Consider the following 22,180-nt stretch of genomic DNA (forward strand, 5'->3'; position numbering starts at 1 on the left):
AAAATATATTAAAAAAAAAAAAAAAGAAATTGCCAAACTGTTTTAAACAATGTTCAATCTGTCAAGTCAGTCAATATGAATAAATTAATTAGGTGTCCACTCATTCCCAAGCTTCATGCTACAAGTTATGGAGGATATTTTTTCAAGGAAGAAGAGAAAACTTTTTTTAAAAAATATTGATTTTTTTACAGAGAGGAAGGGAGAGGGATAGAGAGTTAGAAACATCAATCAGCTGCCTCCTGCACACTCCCTACTGGGGATGTGCCCGCAACCAAGTTTCATGCCCTTGACCAGAATCGAACCTGGGACCCTTCTGTCCGCAGGCCGAGGCTCTATCCACTGAGCCAAACCAGCCAGGGCGAGAAAACTATTCTTTCTGCTGAAAATTTTAAGTCATCTGAAGGGAGGAGGAAATACATATACAAGTATATATACATGTAAAATCAACAGGTACTTATCTCTGTAAAAGAAGGGGAAGTTAAATATAAAATTGTTTTTATATTTATATGCATAACACTCTCCTATAGATAAGCATGTTTATATAATGTGAGTCTCTTAATTTGGTCATCTGTGAGATGGGGATAACAGGACTGGTTTCAAGCATGTGGCAGTGATTAGAGGATCTCTGAGGAAGTGGATGGATAAGTACAAGGTCTTGTCATAAACTGAATTTCAGTGCAGATGAGAGATGCCTGGAGTTAATTATGGGGAGCCCTGTTTTTTCAGAGGTGGAGCTTAAGTGGGAAGAGCATGCAGAGAGTCTAAGGAGATGAAGGGGCATAAAGGTTAAGTGTAGAGTGGAAGAGTTGAATTAATAAGCAAAAAGAAAGCAATGATACTAACCAAATCTATTAGCATCTTAAAGACTTCCTGAGGATTATCCTGGTCTTCAGTCTTCTTAGAACTGTTTTCTGCAGGGAGCATACCCAACAGTTTCTGCCCTAAGGTCTTCTTAGTCCTTTGTGATAGTGATCCTAAAATTAAACATGAAAATCCAGCTGAGACATAAAAAGACACTTATGGATGTAGTACTTCCAGGAAAAGAGGTACGTTGACCCAAGGCTCATTCACTCCTCGGTCAGGAGGTTGTCCTCCTCAGGAGACTGCTAACACAGGTGAGTCAGGTAGCACAGTGGAGGGGGAAAAGCACAGGCTTTAGCGCCAAGATAGTAAATGCAAGGAGAGGGCCACAGTGAGAATCCAGAGCAACATGCTGCCATTTGTCGCATCACCGCTCCTCAGCTGGCTACAATGGCTGCCCCCGGGAGAGAGTGCAGCCCATGCTACCAGATCATCTAAGTCCTCCAGAGGAGCCAGCAATCCAGATTTGTATGTGATATCTCCCAATTTTAAATGTCAGCCACTTACCCACATTATTTGAGAACACCATGCAGACCCCACAAAACATATCTATAGGCCAGTGGCCTCTGAACCATGTGAACTCTGCTTTAGAACCAGAAAGACCTGGACTTGGATCTTCACTTAGCCACTTACTAACTGCATGACCGTGGACAAGTTCTGAGCTTCATTTCCTCACCTCTAGAATAGGAATAGTGCCTGTGCCTCAAGGTTGCTGTGGTATTAAATAATAGAGCATCCGCTGCTGGAGGAGAGCGGACAGTGAGCATTTAATTGGTACAGTTTCTGTTTGGGAAAATGAAAAAGTTATGGAGATGGATGGTGGTGATGGTTACACAACAATGTGAATATGCTTAATGTTGCTTAAAAATGGCTAAGGTGGTAATTGTTTTACCAGCAAAACAAACAAAAAAACCCACAGTTGTGAAAGCATCTAGCCCAGGTACTGACAATGTTGAAAAATCCACAACCTGAAATGTGTGCACTAATGTTCTTCATCCATAGAAAGAATGCAATTTATAGTACAAGGTACAAAATTAATAGATTTATACAGAGAAAATGTCAAGATTGCTTTTGGAATGCTTTGCAAATGGTCTCCTGGGAAACCGAGAGCAGATAAACCAGTGACTGGGGCTCACACCTGATCTCTTCTGTGAGCAACTGTGCAAAGTGGAAACACCAGACCAGCTGACCATTCGCAGCTTCAATGAGAGGATGAATCTGTCTACATTCAGCCTAAAAAAGGACCTGTGCTTGTAAACTCTCTCTTAGGACTTGTCTCAAGAAGAAAAGTTGATGCCTTCAGTGTTAACCACACAAAAGAAAATGACCTATAATAATCATCCTATACCTGCTCAGATTATTGGAATATAGTACTAGTAAAATTAGAATCTTGTCACTAAGAAACACAGAGTTACTGAAACTTGTAAGGACTTGTAACATCTTTTCAGAGATGAATCAATTATTTAAATTCTGCTTCTAAACCTCTCAGTGCCTTAAGGGAAAGCAAAGACTGGGAGCTACACCTATCAATCTATGGAAAAGTTCCTAAGGTTTATTACTAGCTAAGAAAGGCAGGAATTCTGGAATATAAAATGAGCCCAGCCCTAGCCAGTTTGGCTCAGTGGATAGAGTGTCAGCCTATGGAGAGAAGGGTCCCGGTTTCGATTCCTGTCAAGAACACATATCTCAGTTGCAGGCTCCTCCCCAGCCGTGGCCCTGGTCAGGGCGTGTGCAGGAGGCAACCAATCAATGTGTTTCTCTCACATCGGTATTTTCCATCTTTCCATCTCTCTTCCACTCTCTAAAAATCAATGGGAAAAAATATCCTTGGGTGAGGATTAAAAAATAAATAAATAAAATGAGTCCAACCAAGTCGGTGTGGCTCAGTGGTTGAGTATCAACCTATGAACCAGGAGGTCACAGTTCAGTTCCTGGTGGTGGGCTTGATCCTCAGTAGGGGGCGTGCAGGAGGCAGCCAATCAATGATTCATCATTCATGTTTCTCTCCCTCTCTTCTCTGAAATCAATAAAAATATGTTTTAAAATAATAATAAAATGAGTCCAGCCCTAGCCAGCATGGCTCAGTGGATAGAGTGTCAGCCTGTGGACTGAAGGGTCCCAGGTTCGATCCTGGCCAAGGGCACATGCCTGGGTTGCAGGCTGGGTCCCCAGTAGGGGGTGTGCAGGAGGCAGCCGATCAATGATTCTCTCTCATCATTGATGTTTCTATCTCTCCTTCTCCCTCTCTGAAATCAATAAAGAAATATATTTTAAAAATAATAATAATAAAATGAGTCCATACTCAAGTGCTGAAATGAGTACAAATCTACCTCTTAAAAACCCAGCTTGGTCTACATAGCACTACCCTTATGGCCAATATCCATACATAGTAGCGGGCCTTCTATGCAAGTGACAGAATGTGACAAGCTTTCATAAGATTACTTTTTAATCATGTCTGCCCCTCCTTTTCCTATTTCTCCCATCACTCTTCTCCCTACAATGCTGCCCTCAAAGAGTATTCCTTTGAAATAGTTGCAGTGTGGCTCCTATCAAGGGCATAGCAGAGAGAAGAGATGCCCGAGGATGATCGCCCACACAGTTGTTGTCCATGGTAGAAATATTCTTAATGTTTCCCACTGATTCCTAAAAGGCTAAACACATGGACTATGTCTTATTTCCCTGGCAAAATCACCTACCTTGAGTTGGACATGGAAGTTTTTGTCAAGGAATTATAGAAAACAACCATATAAATATTGATTTTGTACTTCCTATAAAGTACTGTTGAGGACTTCACCATTATATTTGCTTAATGGCCTCTATAAGTCTCATGTCACAAAAACTTTTAGGAGTTAATTTCAGGACAATGTGGAATGCCATTAGAAGAGTACCAACAATTATCCTGTTATTTTATGGCTTTGTTAATCCCAATAGCTCATCTACATATGTAACATCCAGTGATCCCTTTCTTCCCATAGATACTAAAATTTTAAATCACCACTGTATGCAAAATTTTAATTATATTATCAATTGTATTAAATATGCTTAATCAACTTTGATTATAACCAAAAACTTCCAAAATTATACCTAATTTTGTCATTATAGTTCATATTTACCATTCTCTTTAAGGTGCTTCAAATTTATCCATTTTGTTTCTTTTTTACACATTTTATTATCCATTTGTGTCAATATTAGTGCCTGGTCATTTTTCCTCATTAATTGTTGCTCAAATGCAATTCTGAATGCATCTGCCATTATGTAAGCTTCTTCTTTTCTCTTCTGCAAAAGTTCCAGCTGGTTTTGAAAGAAAGTTTGAGAGGTGTCAGAGGCAAAACCTGAATAATTCTTGCCTGAATGCTGAGTCAGATTAGCTAATGCAATCTCCCTGCCTAGCATGGGACTACTCTGTCCTTGGTCTATTTCATCTGCTTTAATTAGTACGTGCCCGTTCTCGTTGGTAGGAGCTGCCCACTCTGAACTGGATTACCAGAAATTCCCCTTGTGGTGCCTGTCAGTTCTCTTGGACTTCATTATCGTTGACACGCCCTGTGTGTGTTTTGCCCCACTAGGGAGAAGGGAGACTGCCAAAGCCTGCATTTCAGTACTCCTGTGGGCCATTCCAGACAATACCACTGAAAATGATTTTGAATATCTTTCAGACACCTCCTATAGTTGACCCTTACTCTGATCTATGTAATCATATGCTTCTCCTAATGAATTCTTAATATTTAGCTGTTAGCTTTTCCATATAGTCTGAAGACTTTAAATTTCATACCTTCAGTAAAGGTAAAATATTTTTAAAATTATGGCCCATGCTAAAATGACAGCTACCATTTGATTAAATGCTGGGCACATGCTAAATATATATCTACTTCCTCTATTTCTTACAACAACCCTCCAAACTAGTTATTACCCTTTGCCTAACATATGTGTCCAGAGCCAGAGCTAGACATGATGGACCTAAGATCAAAGCTAGGTTTGGTAGCACAAAGGCTCCTTCCACTGAACCTCATTGCTCTTCTAATAAGCTTCATGTTGATCTCATTAATCAGTGATGCAGATCCTAGCAATTTTAAGTAGAAGTGCACCTTTTCCTCCAATCCTATATAATAAAAGGGTAATATGCAAATTGACCCTAACAGCGGAATGACCAGGAACGACCGGTCGCTATGATGTGCACTGACCACCAGGGGGCAGACGCTCAACACAGGAGCTGCTCCCTGGTGGTCAGTGCACTTCCACAGAGGCAGACGAGGCTCCTGCCACTGCTGCTGCGTTGAACAGCCTCTCCCGCCTCTGTGGCAGTGCTAGGGACAGGGGTCCTCAAACTATGGCCCACGGGCCACATACAAATACAAATATTGTATTTGTTCCCGTTTTGTTTTTTTACTTCAAAATAAGATATGTGCAGTGTGCATAGGAATTTGTTCATAGTTTTTTTTTAAACTATAGTCTGGCCCTCCAACAGTCTGAGGGACAGTGAACTGGCCCCCTGTTTAAAAAGTTTGAGGACCCCTGGCTAGGGATGTCCAACTAACGGCTTAGGGCCACTCCCCATGGGGAACGGGCCTAAGCCATTAGTCGGACATCCCCTGAGGGCTCCCGGGCTGCCAGAGGGATGTCTGACTGCCAGCTTAGGCCCAATCCCTGGGGAGCAGGCCTAAGCCAGCAGGTGGATATCCCCCAAGGGGTCCCATACTGGGAGAGGGTGCAGGCCAGGCTGAGGGACCCCCCCATCCGAGTGCACAAATTTTCGTGCACCAGGCCTCTAGTATACAGTATAAACAAAAGAAATAGAATTTAGGAAGTATTAACTACAGTCTTAGGCAAACAACTTTATGTGGCTACAGTATCATGCCAAATACTATTTGTATTCTGGAACCATATCCAGTTTATACGTTAATGCTATTTTATAAAACTAAGCATAAGATCCATCACCAATGACTAGTAAAATTAAGCTAATAATTGAAAATACTCCCATTTATTCTACTATTAATAGAGAAACAAAACCAAGGCTTTTACTGTTCTGATAATACGATACCTCTTGTTTGAGCTGAAGAATCCTTTTCTGAGCAGATGCCGCCATTTTGGCACAGGAACAGGGGCTCCCTCCAGGACCATGACAAAGGCAGGCTCCAAGTACCGAAAGCTTTAAATCCAAAAGCAATACCCTGTTACTAAGTGTCACACTGCTTAGCTGGACACAAATGCAGGGGCACACCCACACATACACACACACATTTCTAGTCAAGCATTTTATTCAAAGAAATTGGGGGGAAAAAACAGAAGAAAAATGAGACCAGCATTTCAGCATCCAAGAGAAGATTAATTACATGCAAACGAGGAAAGAATGTTGGTACTTGGGACAAAAACATAATGGAATTCTACCTTCCTTCTTTTCACTGTCCACCTTCACCTTTAACCTGGCACCAGTTTCCTATAATTCTGAATCTTTGGCAGGAACTTGACCTAGTGAAGTCAATATTAACATCCACAATGTGGTAGATATGGGTAGTGAAAGTGAAAAGTAACTTCTGAGGCCTCGTAGACATGTGTGTTCACTTCATCTCCAGTTAACTTTGTGTGCATATTGTCAGGCTCTCAGGAGAAATACTGTTAACAAAGAAAGTGAAGCCCCAGGATGACCTTCTCAGGTTAGAGAACCAAGATGCTCGTATAGTTAAACGCCTGTACTTGTTGCCTTCTACAACCACATCAAAATTACAACTAAAATACAGAACAACCATCATCCAGAACCACCAGAAAGCTGGCTGAGTGGAAATACGTACTACAACGAAAGAAGTAAAGAAGAAAGCACAATGAAACTGGTAGGAGGTGCAGAGGCGCCGAACGGGCTGGTCCGGCACCTGGGTATGCAGCTTTTTTAATCGGGAGGGAGATCATCTCTGCAGAGGCCGCCTGGAGGAGCAAGGAGTCCCAGCCCCACACCAGATGCCCATCCCAGGGTCCCAGAGCTGGGGAAAGAAGTCTCTATGGGCAGTAAGAACTACGGACTGTAAAAACCAGTGCAGATTGGGGCTAAGTGATACAGAGGCTGCTGGAGACACAGCTGCTCCTCTTAAAAGGCCAGCACCATGAACTGAATTTACAAGCCCCCACTTCCTCTGAGCTCCAGTGCCAGGGTAAGGCTCTCGGGGACCCAGACACATACGGGGAGAAACTGGATGAACTCGGGGGGTTTTCTTCCAGAAGAAGGTGCTCGCAGCAGTCATTGTTCCTGTGCTGGGACCTCCCCTGTGCAGGGCTGACTGAGAGCAGCCATTGTTTGCTCCACCCTTATGATTCCCTGAGACCCCACCCCACCCAACTTACAGCCCACCCAAGCTGTGAACAGCGGCTTTTGTATATGAATGGCCTGTCCTTGCTCAGGCTAAACTCTGTCAAACAAGCTGCAGCTGGGTCAGAGAGCTCCAAACCTATCAACAAAAGGCCCAAGATCTGGCATCAGCACCAGCCTGCCTTGCTTCACAGCTGTGTGGGTGGGGCCAACATTGGCAGCAGGTGCAAGGGACCCTAGCAAGTGGGAGCAAAGAATTTTCAGTAACCACCAGAGGCTCGTCCCAATGACAGTGACCAGCACCCCACCTTGATCTGGTACCCCCGCTCACCTGCTCCACCATCCTGCCGTGGCCGATGCCCGCCATGTTCCACATGCGCCCCCTGGTGGTCAGCTCACGTCATAGCGACTGGTTGTTTGGTTGTTCCACTGTTCAGTCTATTTGCATATTAGGGTTTTATATATATATATAGATATTTTCAAAAACCCTATTAAGTAGTGTAACAAATTAATATTTTGGCTCCAATTCTTCACCCTTTCTTGGTTCCATGCTTTTTACACATAACTTTTTAGTGCCTGTCACATGAGAAGTATAAAGGGGATTACTTTCTGTAACTTGACTTTTGGCTTGGCCATATGACTTTCTTTGGTCCATAGGATGACAGTAGGTGTGGTGCAAAGAGGATTTGCAATGTACTTGTGTGGTTTGCTATGCTTTATGGCATTTTTTGTTCTTCCCATGAGAAAAGTTTTTTCCAAGTTGGTGTTGTGTCTTCTACCTGGAACCCAGAATGAGAAATATGGAACAGACCAGAGCCAGCTGGATTTCTAACTTAACACAGAGATGTTAAACCCAGACCAGCCTAGATCAGCCAATTCCCAGCTAGCTGATCACAGATGATAAAAAAGAAATGCTACTGAGATTTTGTGGTTGCCGGAAATAGTTGACTAATATAGTAGGCATTTTAGGTTTATGTTCTTTTCCTGGGGCCCTGAGCAGTTAATTAACTTACCTAAGAACCAGTTTTTTATTTGAGCTGTGCTTACTTCACACTGTCTACTCCACACTGTCTACTACACTGGTCCTACAGGCAGGTGTGACCAAGCTCCTACACTGCCTCAAGGGGTGGGGAGTTGAAGGAGACTAGTTTCTAGCGACCTAAGTGGGAAGGCTTCTGCCTATATTGCTTCCCTAGGAAGTTCTTAGATATTGTTGATGATATTTATCTCAGGGTATGTGTGGGTTGAGAAGGGGGTGTTGCTGTGCTGAGTTTCACTGCTTCTTAATCAATTTCCACTGAAGAGATAAACAACTGAAGAGGCAGGGCCCATCTATAGAGCTCAAGCACGAAAGACAGAATTGTTGATGTAGTAACTGCCTTGTATGATAAACTAAAAGACTCAAAAGGTCCTTGGAGGGCGTTGGTCTCATAGAGATTAAGTCTGCACGTGTGTGTGTGTGTGTGTGTGTGTGTGTGTGTGTGTCTGTATGTGTGAATGAGGAGGATTGGAACTCTGTACCCCAAAGCTCTAACATTTGATACTCTTCATAGCGAGAACAGAGACATTCATTTAAGACTTAGCTTTTGATATTTATACAGATCAAAGCTCTCTCTCTTTTATATTCCGTGCTTGCAGATATAAATATTACTATTAGTAATACTTTAAGCAATAAAACAATTTTAAAAATAAAAATAAATAAAAACATCCACAATGTGGACTTCCTGTGACTGGACTTGGCCCTGCTGCCCAGCATTCATTACTGCCGGCTCCTGTCAGGGAGAGTCGCATACTCAAAAATGAATGAATTTTAATGTCAATGAGAAAAGCAATCATCTGTCCACTCCTAAAAAAAAAATCTATGATTATATAATGTGAGGCCCTACTAACATAGCTTCTGCTAAAACTGTAAAACTAAGGAATAAAAGGAAGTAAATGGCTAACATATCCCTTAATCTCCAAGAATGACATGCATGAAGGGTGTGGTACCAGCAAGACAAGAGCTGAACTAGACAAACCCATGGGCCTTTCAGTCTCAAATTGTAAGTATGGTGCTGTCCTGGAATGTGTAACAGATGGTGACGATGGGAAGTAGAAAATTTCCATCCTTCTAAGCTTTCATACCTGCTTACCTACCTCAAGGCCTGAAAACTCTGTAAAGTCACTTTTAGCATCGCACGTGTTTTCCTGAACCATCTTCTGCTGTTTGATTTCAAGCATAGCAAGGGCTTCCAAATACTGTTGATTCAAGCCTAGGAAGGGCCATACAAGAAAGTGTTAGTTATGAGGGCTAACTCTGGTCTCACCTAATCTTGTTACATCAACATCTATACTCATTCCTTACAAGCAATGCATATACAACAGGCATTGCCCACAAAATTTGGCCCCATCCAGAAAATCTGATAGAATAGTGGGTATGGATGGAGTGAGAGAATACATGTGTAACACTAGGTAAAATGTTATTACTTCTAAGTGGAAGTATCTTAACTTTGCAACCTAAGTCTAGTCTTCATTTACTCGGAAAATTTGTAGCATTTTCAAAGAGAAAATATACAAAGGCAAATTAGTCAGAGACGTTGTAGATAGTGAGATAACCAGATAGTGAGATAACCAGAGATAATCATATTTGTTTTTTGTCAAATGTACCAGCAATCCGCCCTAGCTGGTTTGGCTCAGTGAATAGAGCATCGGCCTGCAGACTGAAGGGTCCTGGGTTCAATTCTGGTCAAGGGCACATGCCCAGGTTGTGGGCTCAATCCCCAGTAGGGGGTGGACAGGAGGCAGCCAACAATGATTCTCTCTCTCCCTCTCCCATCCTCTCTGAAATCAATAAAAATATATTTAAAAGAAAACATACCAGTGATCCAAACTCCATCAGATTTTTTTATTAAGAATTTTCACAAGAGGATTTCAAACCATTTAGAACATTTCTGCTATTTACTGGAAGGCCGACGCTCTATCCACTGAACCAAACCAGTTAGGGCTCCATCAGATTTTTTTATTAAGAATTTTCACAAGAGGATTTCAAACCATTTAGAACATTTCTGCTATTTACTGGAGAGCAGAAAACAGTAACTTCCCCCCTCTTGTCGCAGGGTGGAGTGGGAGGGAGGATAGGGAGGGGTTGTCATGAGCAGCTTCTGTCTGAAGCACTAACCTAACACAGGAGAAATCTCCTCTGCTCAAATCACTGGTACGGAGAAGCACTGTGTGTGTGTTCTCACCCGGGGCATCGCCACAACTCACGCACCTACACTAGAAAAAGTGCCTATCTCAGGCCATGACCAAATTCAGAACTTATTTTTGTCCCCTTCAAGCCACCACTTTAAAATAGTTTCTGTTCAGAAGGGAGAATCAATATCTTCTCTTAGAATTTTATAAAAAGTTGGTACCACCTTAATATTCTTAAAACACTTTAATATTCTTTCATTAATTTTTCTCGTAAGGTAGCTCATTATATAAGAGATGTGTGGTGGGGGGAGTGCACACATATACACCCGACTCTTGAACAACACGGGTTTGAACTGCGTGGGTCCACTTATACACCAATTTTTTCAATAAACATACAGTTGACCCTCCTTTTCCCTGGATTTTGCATCTGGTGATTTAACCAACCTCAGATGGAAATACTGTTTTCAATCCATAGTTGGGAATCCATGGATATGGAGGGCTGATTGTATGCATTGTTCCACATTTTATTTTATTTTTATTTTTTTAAATATATTTTATTGATTTCAGAGAGGAAAGGAGAGGGAGAGAGAGATAGAAACATCAATGATGAGAGAATCATTGATTGGTTGCCTCCTGCATGCCCCCTACTGGGGATTGAGCCCGCAACGCAACCCAGGTATGTGCCCCTGACTGGAATCGAACCAGGGACCATTCAGTCCACAGGCCGATACTCTATCCACTGAGCCAAACCAGCATGGGCTCCATACCATTTTATATGGGGGATTTGAGCATACAAGTATTTGGTCTCCCTTATAGTGGGTTCTGGAACCAATCCCCCACAAATATAGATGGATGGGAGTCAAAAGTTATATGTGAATTTTTGACTGCACGGAGGTTGATGCCCCAACCTCCCCCCCTGTTGTTTATTTTAAAGATTTTTTAAAAAATATAATTTTATTGATATCAGAGAGGAAGGGAGAGGGAGAGAGAGATAGAAACATCAATAATGAGAGAGAATCGTTGATTGGCTGCCTCCTGCACACCCCCAACTGGGGATCAAGCCCGCAACCCAGGAATGTGCCCTTGACCAGAATCGAACCTGGGACCCTTGAGTCCACAGGCCACTGCTCTATCCACTGAGCCAAACTGGCTAGGGCCACCCCTCTGTGTTGTTAAGGGTCAACTGCAAATGTAAAAAATTTCTAATTCTTAATGAGTCAAATATCATCTTGAAAAATTAAGGATGACCGTATTAGTGATAAAGTCACAGAAGACACTTATGGAAGAAACTAATGTTAAATAACTATATATTTACAAACTTTCCCTACTAGTGTCCCAAGAGAACCTACACCTACTCAGGTTCCTCAAACATCAGGTACTCTACCATTTATTTTACATGGAGTATAAAAGCTAAATGATAAAGGAGAAATAGGGAGAAATTTTTAATAGGTTTGAGGTTTTATTTTAGAGTGATGGAAATGTTATGGAGCTAGATGGTTCCACTTTTTAAAATTATTTATTATTATGTATTGGTTTGGGGTGTATGCTTAGTGGTTAGACAATCATATACTTTACAGAGTGTTCCCCTGATAATTCTAGTTCCCCAACTGGCACCATACATAGTTATCACAATATTATTGACTTTCCTATAACTTACTTACCTGTGAGTATTTTGTAATTAGCAATTGAATTGTTCACTTTTATTTATTTTATTTTTTTCTATCACCATTTATCCCCCATACACCTCTCCCACCTCCACCCATCCCCTCCCCCTGAGAACTGTTCACTTTTTTTTTTTTTTTTTTTTTTTTTTTTTTTATTGTTCACTTTTTTTTTTTTGGTAATGTATTTTTATTGATTTCAGAGAAGAAGGGAGAGGGAGAGAGAGATAGAAACATCAATGATGACAGGGAACCATTGATTGGCTGCCTCCTACTCGCCCCCTGTAGGGGATCGAGCCCACAACCTGGGCATGTGCCCTTGGCCGGAATCAAACCCGGGACCCTTCAGTTCACAGGCCGATGCTCTACCACTGAGCCAAACCAGCTAGGGCAAGAATTGTTCACTTGTAAATGGTAATTTTGTTACATGACTTTTACCTAAAACATTTTTAAAATTAAAAACACCTAAATGATGCATATCTTCTATTATTCTTAGAATATATTACTTCTAAATATTAGCACTTCATCTCTATTGATATGTATGTTATTAACATAGGACACTCTATATAAAATGAATCTTTTAACATAATATTTTAAAAGAATCATCAAAATACCACTCTTACTTGCATTTTCAGACTTCAGCATTTTAATTTCTTCTGTTTTTAGTTTCAAAGTCTCTTTGAGGACTGCATTTTCACAGTTTAGCCTGGGAAAAAAGTAACCACCAAATAACTAAAATATTAGCACTTTGTACTTATATCAGAATGTTTTCATCCCATAGAGCACAAAAAATAAATATAATTTTTCCTACTTCAAAAGTCTAGAATTTAGATGTTACAAAATAAAGACAGTTTAAAGGAGTGTGGAAAGGTTTTGAACATACTCTAAACCCTTCAGTATAGCTCAGAAAAAATCAGAACCAGAAATAGCTCTAAGGCAACCATTCTGAATATTCATTCTCTTTACTGAAGTTTTAATTTTAATTCAGTTTAATAAACATATCCTTGGGTGAGGATTAAAAAATTAAAATTAAATTCACACTAATGAAAGAGTTGATCAAAAGATTTTGTTTGAAAAAATAGTGTCAATGCTAAAATAACTTGGGAAACAATGACTCTTACATTGTTTTTTAAAATATAGTTTAGCCCTAGCTAGTTTGGCTCAGTGGATAGAGCGTCGGCCTGTGGACCAAAGGATCCTGGGTTCAATTCCGGTCAAGGGCACGTACCTAACTTGCAGGCTCCTCCCCAGCCTGGGCCCTGGTCAGGGCTCGTGCAGGAGGCAACCAATCGATGTGTTTCTCTCACATTGGTATTTCTCTGTCTTCCCTCTCTCTCCCACTTTCCCTAAAAATGAATGGAAAAATATCTTCAAGTGAGGAAGAATAACAAAAAAAAAAAGTAAAAAAATTAAAATACAGTGTAGCCTGGCCAGTATGGCTCCGTTGAGATTCGTCCCATGTACCAAGAGGTCACTGGTCCGATTCCTAGTCAGGGCACACACCCGAGTTTCAGGCGGGATCCCCAGTAGGGGGTGTGCAGAAGGCAGCCAATTGAAGTTTCTTCCTCTCTCTCTAAAATCAATAAAAACATAACAAATAATAAAAATACAGTTTATACTATTTTTTAAACAAGAAAATTAAAACTAACAGAAAGACATGGAGCTAGTAAGTGGACAAGCAATAAGAATTTTATAATACAGTTAGCTCAAGGAAGAAGAAGGCCTAAGCTACATTTGAATTACAAACATTTTAAAGATTCACAAAGAAAAACTATAGAATAGTAATATACAAACCTGTCATATTTTTGGGTCCAAGTTTCCTCTATATTTTTAATTCTATTCTGATCAAATTCTATTTTCCACTGCAAGGCATTTATTTCCTATAGAAAGAAAATAGCATTTCAGGACATTGTGACTAGCTGAACTAAATAATATAATCATTTCACAGAAATAGGTTCAAGAGGAAAAAAACTAAGTATTGCTCAAAAAGAGTATGACATTTGTAAACACACATAACATACCTCTTTAGCACTCAAAAGAGCTTTGCCAAAGCTTACTTACTATAGGAGAAATTTAAAATTGTTTAGGTTAACAATTTGCTGGTCCAAACCTAGATTTCTCATCATTCCCCCCGAACCCCCTGACCCCGTGGTCGGCAAACTGCGGCTCGAGAGACACATGCGGCTCTTTGGCCCCTTGAGTGTGGCTCTTCCTAAGCCTTAGGAGTACCCTAATTAAGTTAATAACAATGTACCTACCTATATAGTTGAAGTTTAAAAAATTTGGCTCTCAAAAGAAATTTCAATCGTTGTGCTGTTGATATTTGGCTCTGTTGACTAATGAGTTTGCCGACCACTGCCCTAACCCATGCAGACTCCACAAGCAAAATACACTCCTGGAAGTCTGAAGCCAGGACCGTTTCATCAAGGGAGAGTACTACCAGCACAGAAACAGGACCTTCGAGGGTGATTCCTAACTACTGTTTTAGTGAAGATGAGGTGGCCAGACAAAGGCAGGCTCTGGAAGCAGAGAAAGAAAAGAGGAAAAATAGGAAGTGTCAACTTGGCAGGCCTCCTACTACCTTAAAATGAGGAAATAAAAGAAACCTTAATTCTTTGCCCATTTGACAATCTGGATTATAGACTCCAAAAGGGAAGGAACCATATGAAGTGAAGCACACCTAGCAGAGGGTGTGCACAAACAACATATCCATTAATCAGGTGACCTTTAAGGAAATTCTGTTTGAGAGCTTGTTGGATTAACTACATCTATGCTAAAAATGCAAATACCTTCTCCAAGGATCTCTTTTCGTCCACAGTTTTTTGAAATACTGCCTGGGTATGACTTGTGGCTTTGCCAAATATTGCCTAGGAACAATAAAAATCATATCAGTACAAATAAAATTTCTAATCACTCCTATAGGCATGATGAAGTTAACATTTTTATTTTATTTTTTAATATATTTTATTGGTTTTTTACAGAGAGGAAGGGAGAAGGATAGAGAGTTAGAAACATCGATGAGAGAGAAACATCGGTCAGCTGCCTCCTCCACACCCCCTACTGGGGATGTGCCTGCAACCAAGGTACATGCCTTTGACCGGAATCGAACCTGGGACCTTTCAGTCCGCAGGCTGATGCTCCATCCACTGATCCAAACCAGTTAGGGCTACATTTTTATTTTAAGACAACAGAAAAGTAATTTGAGATGAGAATTTCCACAGAGACCACCTTTTGTGGAGTGTTTGATAGTTCAGAAGTCAGAAGATCTTGGTTTGGGTCTTCCCCAATGGATGTGAGCATGCACGAAAGGATTTGCACACAAAGACTTGTACACAAACATTCAAATTGTCCAAAGAATGGAAACCCAAATGCCCATCAACTGGTGAACGGATAAAAAAAATAAACAAAATGTGCCAAACCTGTATAATGGAATATTATTTAGCAATAAAAAGGAAGAAAGTGCTGACACAGGCTATACGATGCTTGAACTTCAAAAACATGCTACCTAAAAGAATCAGGTGCAAAAGAATCCAGGCACATATTGTATGATTCTATTGATAGGAAATAGAAAAGACAAATCTATAAGACAGAAGGTAGATTATGGATGGGAATGGGAAGTGACTCCTAATGTGTATGTAGTTCCTTTTGGGGGTGTTAAAAATGTTCTAAAATTAGATTGTGGTGATGGTTGTACAACTTCAGTTCAGTAAAAATGAATTGTATGCTTACGAGTGAATTTTATAGCATGTAAATTATACTTCAATAAAACTGTTAAAAAAAATCTAGACCTCAAAAAGAAACTCAATTATCTTAAGCACTGCTACTTTTGTTTTAAAAGCTAAAACCATACAACTTAGTACTGAAATGTGAAAGTGATGGAAGTTTAAAAAAAACTTCTTACCATGCTTTGAAGAATTTTCAGTGCTGCCTCTTTACCTTCCAGTTGTCTTTGAGAGGCCTCCAGTTCAGTTTTTAAATTTTCTACCTCCTGAGGAGAGAAATAAAATAAGTCTTCTTATCGGCAATCCCAAATGATCAATTTGATAGTCTACATTTAAGCTCCATATTCAGTTTGACTGAATGCACTCTGACCTTATAAATGAGGTTGGAAATTCCTATGGGCTCTATAAGTGGACCAGACAGACAAAAATTGAGAGCCTCACTATCAGGTGCCATTTGTAACTCAAAGCCCAAATCTTTTGCTTTTACGCATCTAGGCCACACAGCTAAGAATTTGAAAGAAAAAAAGAATTCCTTAGGCCACATAAAGGAAACACGAGTATTCACACAGCAACAGTAGTTATTATGGGTTGAATTGTATCCCCCCAAAAGAAATGTTCAAGTTCTAACTCCTGAGAGTGTGACTGTGACCTTATTTGGAAATAGTCTTTGCAGATGTAATCAAGTTAAAATGAGGTCAGATTGGATGCAGTGATGGCGAACCTATGACACGCGTGTCTGAGGTGAAACGCGAACTCACTTTGTTGGTTGATTTTTCTTTGTTAAATGGCATTTAAATATATAAAATAAATATCAAAAATATAAATCTTTGTTTTACTATGGTTGCAAATATCAAAAAATTTCTATATGTGACACGGCACCGGAGTTAAGTTAGGGTTTTTCAAAATGCTGACACGCCGAGCTCAAAAGGTTCGCCATCACTGGATTAGGGTAAACCCCAGTGACTGGTGTCCTTATAAAACGAGAAAAATCTGGACACGGACACACAGGGGACAAGGCCAAATGACAACAGAGGCGGAAACTAAAGGGATGCTGCTGCGAGCCAAGGAATGCCAGGAGCAAGCAAGCACTGTCGGGAATCTAGGAAGACGGACAGGATTCCCCTCCAGACCTCTCAGAGGGAATATGCACCCATACACACACCTTGATTTTGGATTTCTGGCCTCCGGAGCTGAGAGAATAAATCTGTTGTTTTAAGCCCAGAGTGTGTGGCACGTTGTTTCAGCAGCCGCAGGAAACAGTATAGCAGCTTTCACAGGAGTCACAAACATACACGAAGACAGGCTTCCTGCTTCCCACAGGAAAGGCACCTACCCCCCAGGAACTCCTACTCCCAGCAGGAGGAGCCACCTCCTCGGCCACCTGGCAAACTTTCTGGTATTTTGACTTCAAAGAGGTTAAAGTAAGTCAGGTTATTTCAAGCCAGGAAAGACAGATGGAAAGAAGTGGTAACTATTTTCTCCAGGAGAAGACTCAGGAAGCAGTAGTGGCAGGGGGGGGGGGGGGGCATATTTACGTAAAGAGCCTTTTTGAGAGATGAGGAGGATAAGAAACTGAGGAGGCCAGCTCATAGTTTTACCACATGGCTCCTTCACAATATCTGGAAAGCCAACATTTGCCTTCCACACAATTTTAGGATTCCTTAAACAAAATATCTACCAGTGGGCCTTTATTCCCATGAGAATTTTTTTTTAAGAGTACCTACCTCTAATGTTTCATCAAGACGTTGCTTTAACTCTACATTTGGCAATTCCGAATTAGAATCTATTAGAAAAAAAACACATTTGCTTTAACTAGTAATATCAGGACATTTGTTTACAAATTATCAAATATAGATTTCCCCTAAATTGCAAAGAGAATTGTAATAAACCAAAAAATGATAAAAATATGAAGCTTAAAATATTTCACAAATGAAGAGATACATACTTTGAATAAAAAGACTTTTTTTTTTAAATTGTTTTATTGCTTAAAGTATTACAAAGAGTATTACATATTGTACTGGGCTGAATATCTGGCACTTCACCCAGAAGGGTCGCGCTGTGCTGTCTGTTCCAGGAAAACATAGATAGGAAGGTGATAATGCTATACTGTGTCGGGAACAAATTGCGTAAGCAAGGCTTTGTAACTTTGTAGTTTTTGCAAATAAAAATGCTGTAACTTTTGCAGTCTGGACCACAGTTTCAGCCTTTTGCTTCGGTGGGGTGCTGGAACTGTCGTCAGCTGGCCAGCTTAATAAAGGCACCTAAATTTAAATTCTGAGTCGGTGGTCTATCTCGCTGAGTCAACCCAGCGGGGTGCTAACTGTGGTCAGCTGGCCAGCTTAATAAAGGCTCTTAAATTTAAATTCTGAGTCGGTGGTCTATCTCGCTAAGTGAACCCATAACATATATGTCTCCTTTTTTTCCCACCCTTAACAATCCCTCGGCCTCCCCTACCCCCCAGTGTCTTATGTCCATTGGTTATGCTTATATGCATGCATACAAGACCTTCGGTTGATCTCTTACCACCCCCCTCCTGCCCCTCAACCTAAAAAGACTTTTAAAAAGGACTCTAAAATAAAACTGTTGTTGCCCTAGCTGGTTTGGCTCAGTGGATAGAGCATCGGCCTGAACACTGAAGAGTCCTGGGTTCGATTCCAGTCAAGGGAACATGCCTTGTTGCAGGCCCAATCTGCAGTAGGGGGCGTGCAGGAGGCAGCCAATCAATGATTCTCTCTCATCATCCATGTTTCTATCTCTCCCTCTCCATTCTTCTCTGAAATCAATAAAAATATATTTTAAAAAAACTGTTGTTAAGAATTGGGTCAGTTACTACATATTACTACTATACAAACACAGTACAAAAACACATGAATGTTGGCGAGTGAACTAAATAAGTTTTGGTGTTGGCTTAAATTTGATCAATGTAGTGATATGAATAGCTAAGAAATAACCTGAATTTAATTTTTTTCCAATGAGAATGACTAGCAGTCTCCTGTAACTTCAATTATTCTCTCCTTGTGTGATCAACTGAGACATTACACTGAGCTTTCTAGGAGCTTCATTTTCAATGCGGTCTCACTGGCAACAGGAAACCGTTAAAGTGGCAAGTTACAAGTGGGAGGAAAAGAAGAAAAAGAAGAAGAAAATTAGAAAGAATATTTTGAGGAATATTAAAATTTTTTCAAAACAATTTTTTCCTTTGCTATTCTGAATTTTCATCAACATGACAGTATCCAAGGTAAAACCTACTTCATGTTTTTACTCTGATGATACAAAGTTTTAAAGGAGGGACAAAAGTGACATTGGATGGACAATGACAAGTTCTGTTTTATTAATACTTGTGGTAGGCAGAACAATGGCCCCCGACAATGCCCACATCTTAATCCCCATAACCTGTGAATACATAGCAAAAAGGACTTTGCAGATGGGATGTACTTGGAGATGGAAGAATACCCTGAATTACGCAGGTGGGTCCAATGTCCTCACAGGGTCCTTATCAATGAAAGAGGAAGGCAGGAGAGTCAGTGTCAGACTCTCACCAGCCACTGCTGGCTTTGAAGATGGAGCAAGGGGACATGGCCAAGAAATGCAGGTTGCCTAGAAGCTGGGAAAGGCCAGGGAACGGCTTCTCCCCTAGAACTTCCAGAAGGAAGGCAGCCCTGCCGATGGCTTGATTTTAGCCCAGTGAGACCTGCTTGGAACTTCTGACCTACAGAACTGTAAGATAATAAATGTGTTTTGTTTTAAACCATTAAATTTCTGGTAATTTGGAAACAACCTATTAGGAAACACACAACATTCTTACCTAAGATCAGGTCAACTTTGATAAAAGATAAAAGCCCATAACCCAACAAAACAAGAGCTCATACTATTGCTATTGCATCTCGTTTCTATCCCAGTGGTTTCCCCATGTTTTTACAAAGCATCATATTCAGTTTTCAACATCTTGCTTGCAAAACAGTATGCATTCCTATGCATGATAAGAAATTGGGAGAAAAATATATAAATAATCCCATCCTAATTTCAAGAAGGATTTTGCGGGATAGGGATAGATCCCCAGCTACAACATGTTGTTTGTAAATCTAAAATCATGTTTCTTAAGTTACTTTTGTGTTGTTCTAATGTGTGTTTGTTCCACTTTGGTGGGGAAGTTTTACAATGTGGGTTACAAAAGATACAGTCACAAAAGCTGTGCCACGGCGCAGGCATAGGCCTCATCCTTGGGTTCCCAAACGCTGTGGAGTTGTACCATTCTATCACAGTATGATCTGCATTTTATTCTTTCCTTAATGTATAGCTTAATTTATTTTTAGTTATAATAAGTGAAGATTAATTTTTTGTGTTTTAAAAATATGTTTTTATTTATTTCAGGGAGAGGGAGAGAGAGATAGAAACATCAATGATGAGAGAGGATCACTGATCAGCTGCCTCCTGCACACCCGCTACTGGGGATCAGGCCCCCAACCCAGGCATGTGCCCTGACAGGGAATGGAACCATGACCTCCTGGTTCATGGGTCAACAATGCTCAAACACTGAGACACACCAGCTGGGCAAGATTAATTTTGTTTTTCTAATTTTTGAGAATTTCATGACATCCCTAAAATAACCAGAAACGTGTGTGTTCTGCTGGTAACACTCCTTCCCCAGATAAGAACTGGGCTTGCCTGCTCAAATGTCACCTCCTTAGCAGGCCTCCCCTGACCTTTGCCTAAAATAGCAGTGCCCCAGCCCCTCCAATCACTCACTATCCCTTCACTTACCACTGCCTGATGTTATACAGCTGCTGATTTGTAGGTTTATTCTGTCTCCTAGACTACAATTAGGGCCCTGGACAATTTTGTTCAATGATGTTATTCCCAGAGCTGTTATTCCCATAACAATGATGTTATGTCCCAGGTACCTAATAGGTACCCAATAAATATTTGTTGAATAAGAAAAAAATAAAAGGGAATATGTGAAGTCTATCACTATATCACACACAAAAAAAGCAAGGTAGGTAATTATTCACTGATATAACTAACATGTGTGTATTAATGCAGAATAACTAGTGTACTTCGCAATTTGAACAATTCTTGGAAATAGAAACATCAATTACTTTGAACCATCACCAATCTCAAGAGGTGAATAGAGAAACATTTCTAAAATGCACTCTGGTGACCACTGTCCTGTGTGGGGAGGGAGGTGGGGACACGCATTCTTACCAGTGCTACTGTGTCGTCTGTGATGGGGGGTCCTGGGCCCTTCATGGTATGTGTCTTGAGGCCTGGAACGCTGACAAACAGCACCACTTCTTTCTTCCCCCTTCCTGGGAAACGGGGGAGGGCTACAGTTCGTCTCATCTGATCTTCTTCTAGATGTGACCAAGTGTGAAACTGGCACTTCATAAATACCGCCGGGCCTTCTCCCGAGGCCGTACCCTAAGTCGCCTTCTGCCATGTCATCGTCCTCCACTTCCCAGGTCTGCGCCCCGGCCTCACTCGGTGGCCTCAACGCCCTGCTCATCAGCCAGGTGCCGCGGTTACCATGAGGAAAACCAGGTTATCTGCAGGTAGGAAGAACAGTAGTTAAAACACCGTCAGGGTGAGAGAGTTGGGTTTTCCAGGGAGCGCCAGCACACAAACGCAATCCAGTTCAACATGTAAGGGCTTACTGGTGAGGAAAATTCCCACTTCTTATTTCAAAGAAGCAGCGAATGGGGAGGAAGCAGGAAAGGCAGTTACTGAATAACCTGCTGATCAGGATAAAGCAGATGGGTCTTTGCCAAGGAAACAGAGATACAAGCTTATAAAGGAAAAGCTTCTGTTTTCACCAGCCTAAGAGCTACATAAAATTCAGACAAGTCTCTGAAAAAAAAAACACACAAAAAAACGAGCCTTGCAATGAATGACCAAGAGCGTCCTGCCTCTGTCCCCTCACCGCCCTTTATTCAGTTCAGGTGCCAGGGCTCTTCGGTTCCTCCTACAGCCCCTGTGCAGACTCTATTAGCAAAGGTTTTGTATGTGGGACAGTCCTAGGTGGGAGGCGGGAAGGTGCCCCACCTCCCTCTCAAATCAGATTGCCTCCGTTCAAAACCTATGTCGCAATGCAACCAGCACAAACCGCAAAGCCTCTTCAGTGGCGCAGGGCCTGATGCCCATCTCTGCCCGCCCTCAGCAGAGGCTGACTGCCCTGGCCTGCGGTGCTGTGGACCATGCCAAGTACTCCTGCCCCAGAGCTTTGCGCTCACCTTGCCTGGGGGAATGAACGCTCTTCCCCAGAGAGTTGACAGCGGATTCTGCACCTCCTGTGGGCCCTTCCTTCAGTCTTCCCTTCTCAGTGGGGCCTTTCCTGGCAGCCCGTCTAAAACTGCAGACTTCTCCCTGCCCTACTTAGCTGCTTTATCTTTCTCCTTGGCACTTATGACCTTCTAACATACCATATTTTACTCATTTTCAAATCACGCCTCTGAAAGGGGAAAGGTAGCCCAGCA

General features: G+C 41.2%; 1 protein-coding gene across 5 annotated transcripts in view; it reads right to left on the reverse strand.

Annotated features, from left to right (window-relative positions):
• Nucleotides 1-21,907, reverse strand: part of CCDC125 (coiled-coil domain containing 125) — a 23,098-nt gene extending 1,191 nt beyond the window's left edge. The window contains exons 1-11 of one of the 5 annotated variants that reach the window (XM_005857975.2): nt 21,362-21,907; nt 20,913-21,253; nt 17,435-17,493; nt 15,890-15,976; nt 14,778-14,855; nt 13,783-13,868; nt 12,612-12,694; nt 9,293-9,408; nt 5,900-6,007; nt 3,975-4,152; nt 844-974 (exon numbers count right to left, since the gene is read on the reverse strand). In XM_005857975.2, the coding sequence (XP_005858037.1) occupies nt 844-974; nt 3,975-4,152; nt 5,900-6,007; nt 9,293-9,408; nt 12,612-12,694; nt 13,783-13,868; nt 14,778-14,855; nt 15,890-15,976; nt 17,435-17,493; nt 20,913-21,213 (1,227 nt within the window). In that variant the 5' untranslated portion in view covers nt 21,214-21,253; nt 21,362-21,907. The other 4 variants (XM_005857977.2, XM_014549354.1, XR_001364427.1 and 1 more) reach the window with 4 other exon arrangements.
• Between the last annotated feature and the right edge of the window lie 273 nt (nt 21,908-22,180).

The sequence above is a fragment of the Myotis brandtii genome, unplaced genomic scaffold (assembly GCF_000412655.1).
Source record: "Myotis brandtii unplaced genomic scaffold, ASM41265v1 scaffold115, whole genome shotgun sequence".
NCBI lineage: Eukaryota > Metazoa > Chordata > Mammalia > Chiroptera > Vespertilionidae > Myotis > Myotis brandtii.